The 6,000-nt window shown below is 39.8% G+C and overlaps 1 protein-coding gene across 1 annotated transcript in view; it reads right to left on the bottom strand.

Moving 5' to 3' along the window:
• The window catches only part of LOC116396170 (solute carrier family 23 member 2), a 34,853-nt gene that overhangs the window by 10,806 nt on the left and 18,047 nt on the right, over positions 1-6,000 (bottom strand). Inside the window, exon 7 of the mRNA XM_031870604.1 lies at positions 2,416-2,572. Within this exon, the coding sequence (XP_031726464.1) occupies positions 2,416-2,572 (157 nt within the window). The remainder of the gene's footprint in view (positions 1-2,415; positions 2,573-6,000) is intronic.

Genomic DNA, 6,000 nt, shown 5'->3' with positions numbered 1-6,000 from the left:
AGAGACAGAGACAGGGACAGAGAGGAGGTTTGAGACGGGGAGATCTCACTCCGTAACTTTTAATTAAAGTACCGATAGCAGATTTGAACCAAGTTCCGTGGGGGCACCCTTACTCTCGTCTTTTTTGTGATGCCTGGATTAGGCTACTGATTATATTTTCAACAGTTGACGAGTAATTGTACAGCAACACATGTTTAAAGTAACCCTCCCTGCCCTGTTTGTTTGCTATGTGCTGAAGGACGTGTATTGTGTAATGCCGACATGCCGACATGCTGACGCTTTTCTTCTTTCGATGCGCGTCATCGCAGAAACTACATTCCCAGAGGAATATGATGCTATCATAACCTAGCCGAAAGTTTATTTGCCTATTGTTATTTGTGAGGCATCAACACGTGAAGGTGTCAAAGGAGATAATGTTGAACGTGACCTTTAAAGCACACACGTATGCTGCGTCAACCTCTTCGGTTGATGATGCGGATACTTTTATCACATTTTTCTGATTCATGGATCAAATACAGAACCTTTTCGAAAGCCTGCAGAAACATGCAGTCACACACAAGACACGCATGATTAAACATACATACATGATCACTTATAAACGTTATGTCACGCATAGTTAGAAGGGGTTTGGGTTCATATTAGGATTCGAGTGTTTTTTGGTTTATTTGACTGTTTTATTGTATTTTAAATAGGCTTACTCCACATCCGTTTATGCACAATGAATAACAGAATGTCCTGGAAAAAGAACTGAACAGACATTTTACCAGTTTGACAACAGGGAAGATGTTGAGTCTGCTTTTATAGAAAAGGTTTTGTATATTTATTTAATTGGCACAGTTGTTCCTGTTGTCACTGTAGATTGTTTTCTGGTTAAAACGTGGATTACAGGGTCCGAGTGAAGAACCCGTTTGCAAACAGTTGCCATGTGCAAATAATCAAAAGGTCATAAAACTGGCTTTTCCCTTAACATTCATAAATAAAGAAACTGACCCTGTAAGCCACTTTTACGAATACACCCAAAATCCATAGATTGTTTTTGACAGACAATGTGGCATTTTGCCAGAACAAAGAAGCTTTATTTACCTCACTGTCATAAGTTGAACAACCGAGACGGGATCGGTTTAAACAATCAGTCCAAAAGATGTAGAATTATTACAACAGCAGCATGTGTTCCTTGAAACCCTACACGAGTTGTTGCCAGACAGCCTACTCTCTGGCAGGAGATTTCTAGTCCCAGTGTGGTAATAAAAAACATTTATTTGATCTATCATCATCATCTCATTTCGACACTAAACTGGAGGAATTCTCCGAGAGCTTCTGTGAAGTTTTGGCGGGTCATTAAAGAGCAGTTGTGCAACCCTCAGCTGAGCTGCAGAGCATCCTGTTTGAGTTTTGGAAGTTTATCAAAGACAAATTTGACTGTTGAGAGAACCCTGACATTTACGACACGATACCTGTCAGATTGTTTGTTATTGGCGCAGCCACTGCAGGAGTTGGGGCAGCACTGATATCCATAGTTATTGTATAATGAATCCTGTATACAAGTATAAATGACAGTATGCCATTTGTCAATTAAAATTACAACAGGTAACCTCTTTATCATCCTCTTTATCATTCAGTCAGTTCAAATTTGGTACAAACTGCATGAACTGTTCAGGCAAGAAGGATTCCTCTACTCTAAAACCAGTTTGTGGAGAAATAGACTGCTACCACCGATCTGTCAGAGAAGTAACTTCAGATTATTATAGAGAAAGGTACAGAGAACACCGCTATGAGGATGGGGGTATAGACTGATACAATCACTCCATATACATTGCACAAATACAACTCCAATATTTCTCCCCTTTGTTTTAGATGTGGCCTAGAAGAGGGAACATTGTTACCCTCCACCTGGCAGTGCCTGAAACAAAAGAGGTTTCGGCAGAGCGTATGTGACACCCAATCCAGTATCCATGGTGTTGACTTTCTATTGGACCCGGAGACTTATTTATTGAGTAACTTTACTAAATACAACCTTAAAAATGTCCAGGTGATGAAGCTCACAAAAAAACTTGCTGGCAATGGAAATCAGATGTAGTGGTCTCGATGGAATGTGGCTCTCTTAAACGAATAGTTCAGAGAAGATAGCGTATTGGTTAAAAGGAAAAAGAGTAAAACATTTAACAAGATGTGGAAACCCTTCTTGGATTATATAAAAGATCACCAAAGCGCACCAAACAGATAGCGTCTCTTTTTAATCTTGTATTGGTGATGTGACTGAATACCTGGAGCCGCTTCTTGTCTCTTAATGTTTGTTTAGTTATATCATTTTATTGTCATTGTTGTTCATTTGACTTTAAGTTGTTTTGCTTGCTGTCTTTTTGACTTTGTGCTGTTATTCATCATTGATTGGCTACATGATATTTGTGCACTCACCTGGGTAAGGCACATGGAACCAAGGGGAGTTTTTCACGGCGTCCAGGCTGATGTCGGTCCTGGCGGAGAAGCCGTACTCATCGGACTTTGTGGGGAAGACGTCAAAGATGGTCAGTAAGAAGCAGACCAGCCAGGCGCCGCACATCCCGAACAAAGCCTAGGATTTGTCGTCAGATACAAAGCGTCTCAGTGCACTGAAATGGAACTTCCACCAACATTAACATTCTGTGAGAATACTAACCACATGCCGAGCGTCACGTTGAGCGTCAATCCGCCACCAATAAATTAGCTCAGGAAGGATCGCGTGGAGCACAGGTTCTCGCAAACAAACTCCGCTATTGCATCATTCAAACAGCACGAAATATGACGATGTTTTCAACAACCCTGTCTTGGATTATCAGCACAATCTGATTTCGCTAGTTTCTCGCATTTCATTTTTACGTCTTCATTCAACACGCCTTGGGCACTGGCCTAGACTTCAGATCGTGGGAGCAAAGAGTTGTGAAGAACTCTTCAAGGAGTGTCGAACAGTAGCTCGGGGGCAGAGAAAAGAATGTGCTTCAGTTTCCTGGATTTCTGTCATCATTACATCTTAACCTAAAGGATCAAATAGGAAGATATATCAATCCATAACAGCTTCATATTCAAACTATAAATTACACATTTCAGTACGAGAGTATTTCATGCATCATTTGACTACTTAATGATGAATGAGGACTTGGCAAGACGCTGTATATTCTACTGGGAGTTGGCTAACCTCGTACAGTGGATAGGATCTTCCTATGCTGCTATATAATGCCGCGTGTCACTCCTTCACACTAGAAAGCACCGCATTCCATTCTTTGTGTGGCTTCATTTGACGATAGAAAATAAACACTGATGAAAAGCCTTGTTTACTGTAAGATGGAGAGACCTTTAGGGTTTTGTTGTTTGTTTTTTAGGCTTGTGAGTCCTTCTGCCAAAATGTGTAGCGCTGCCATACACAAAGCATTCCAACCCTGAGAAAAAGGTGACTCAGAGGCCTTTAAGTTCTCTGGAGGAGCTTCTGCATTCGGTTTGATGTTTTTGTTAATCTTTTTAAACCTTTATTGTTTTTTGGAGTCTGCGTTTTAGTAGCATGTTTACTTTCAGCACCATACTTCTAATCATTCACACATTCACACCCAGGAGCTTCAAAGCACAGCCGAAAAACCCTCAGGCTGCTGGCAACGCTTGTTTAACAGAAAATAAATAAGTGTTTAATGATGGGAAAGGATTCTTCTGTAGTCAACATCTGTGTCTTAATCTCTTGTCACAGTGTAAATTACTTTTGTACGTATCCGCCGAGTTCTGATTGACAGCGACCGGTTGTTGTCACTGCGTGAATGAAGCAGGGCGGTTAAAAAAACTAAACCCATCCTTAATGAATTCAGGTTAAGAAAAACAAACGCATTCTCTGTGTTGCTTTATCATCGCAGATGATCTCTACCTGTCAGTTTAAAACTGTAGTCAGAGGACATTTGAAGCACTCAGAAGTCATGAAAGACTGAAGTTCCACCCACTAAAGAAAACAAAAGACTTTGAAGGAAAGCGTCTAAAGTCATGCAGGATCAGGCTGCACTAAGACGGACGGAGGGCAGGACGGAGTGCAGGACTCTGGTGGGACGAGAGGTGGACTCGTGAGTCTTGGTGGTCAAACATCAGTCAGAGTTGATGGACAACGTTTCCCTGATGTCGAATTCTTAATGTGAAGATGTCGGCCATATTATCTGCCAGAGATCTTTTTTTTGTTGTTGCTGCTGTTGACGTTCCTCCTGATGCAGAGCTAAAATAACTGCACTACAGTAATGCCCTACTGCGAGTATTCTGAAAAGCACTCTATAAATAAAATGTATTGTTATTATTATATTACTGTTTTGGTTTTGTTGTGTTTGTCGTGTTTTTCTTGTGTTGCAAATGAGCTGCTGCTGCATTTCGTTGTGCCGCCCTGTGTTGCATTGCAATGAATGATCCTTGAATTTCTTCATACATTTGAATGTAATTATCTCAGTCACATTGACTGGTATATTTGTGATAATAAAAAATATAATTATAATTATTATAAAGTTTTTGTTTGTACCTCATCCCACGATTTATGCAAACCATTTCAAGATACAATAACAACAGCAGGTACAGTTAACGTCTCTGTCAAACAAGCACTCCAAAAATAGCCAGCAGATATGATAACTCGCGATCATATTTCGGGCATAATTTCACTTTTTATGTAAACAGAACGGAGATTTTGATCGCAAAATGGAGCCTGCATTCCGCCGGTTAGATTGACACCTCATTTGACCCAATAGGAGCTTCTATAGCCCGGCCACAGTCTGGAACAGCCTACGAGAGTCCGCTTTGAAAGACAATGCCCGCCTCTCTTCTTTGGGTAAAGCTCGAGCCAATCGCACCAGATCCTGTTCAAACTCAGGCTCCACATAGCCAATGAAATTACGAAGCCAGGGGTCTGCAGATTTATCAGATTGAATGCTGGGAAAGTTTTCAAAACTGCAATTGAAACCGTGAGTGAGGTAACTGGGACAGAGTATGAAGATAAAAGTCCGGTTCACGAGAATTTTCAAGAATCTGTGAAAGTTAACAATGGTTAAAATATGATATAGTTAACCATACATGGACATAATTAAGCTGTAGTTCCAATTTCGGACACGTAGTTTATCCAGATGTGTTTTTAAGCGGCAGCACTCTTAGTAAACCACGTGTAAAATATTAATTTTCTGTCATTTATAACTTATACCAGATACCATAGCTCCATGGTGACATAGTGTTGTCTTTTCAGGCCTGTCAGTCCCAGCCATAGATAGCTGCTGCCATCTGTTGGCCAAAACAAATCTAGGCGGAAGTAAAATGCTTCTCTTTCACTGTGCTGAAAACGCATTAGCTCAATGCTAGTAGCACTTACAGTGATTCTGACTGATTGTGAAGAAACTTCAGAGTGTTGCCGTTCAATAAAGACTAAAACCATACATGTACTCCCAATGGTTCAATAAGAGCTGTCAGTTTACTTTGGGTATGTGGTTGATAGGCGTTTTAGGCAAATTATGCAGGAATGAGAAGGTTTTAATGTACCTCTAAAAATGTTCAGCTCCACAGTTTATGGACGCATTATTTTTATTTCCGCTGGCATGTAAGATGAAAGCAACAGTATCTGCACAGATGCTTCAGGAACGGAGATAAGACTACTTACATTGTAAAAAAAAAATCAAGTTGTACTTGTTTTGAATATAGAATTATAATCTAGCACTCTTTCTGACTTAATTATCTGACTGAGGATGAAAAATAGCTTTTAGCTATATCTCTGTATAATGCATCTGATTTCAAGTAGTGAAGTTTATGTTTATTATGTATGGTTTATTTTATATATATATATATATATATATATATATATATGGATATCTTTGATTTGGACACTTTGAATTAGAAACATATACACATGTTTTTAAGATCCACACGGTCACTGCACGTTATGAGCAGACTTTGGCTTAATGCTGGATGATTCCTCGCAGTGTATATTAACATTTATGGTTTTGAAGCGAGGCACGGATGTTATAAACA

The sequence above is a fragment of the Anarrhichthys ocellatus genome, unplaced genomic scaffold (assembly GCF_004355925.1).
Source record: "Anarrhichthys ocellatus isolate YVR2014 unplaced genomic scaffold, GSC_Weel_1.0 scaffold2, whole genome shotgun sequence".
NCBI lineage: Eukaryota > Metazoa > Chordata > Actinopteri > Perciformes > Anarhichadidae > Anarrhichthys > Anarrhichthys ocellatus.
This window is presented reverse-complemented; position numbering and strand designations above follow the sequence as displayed.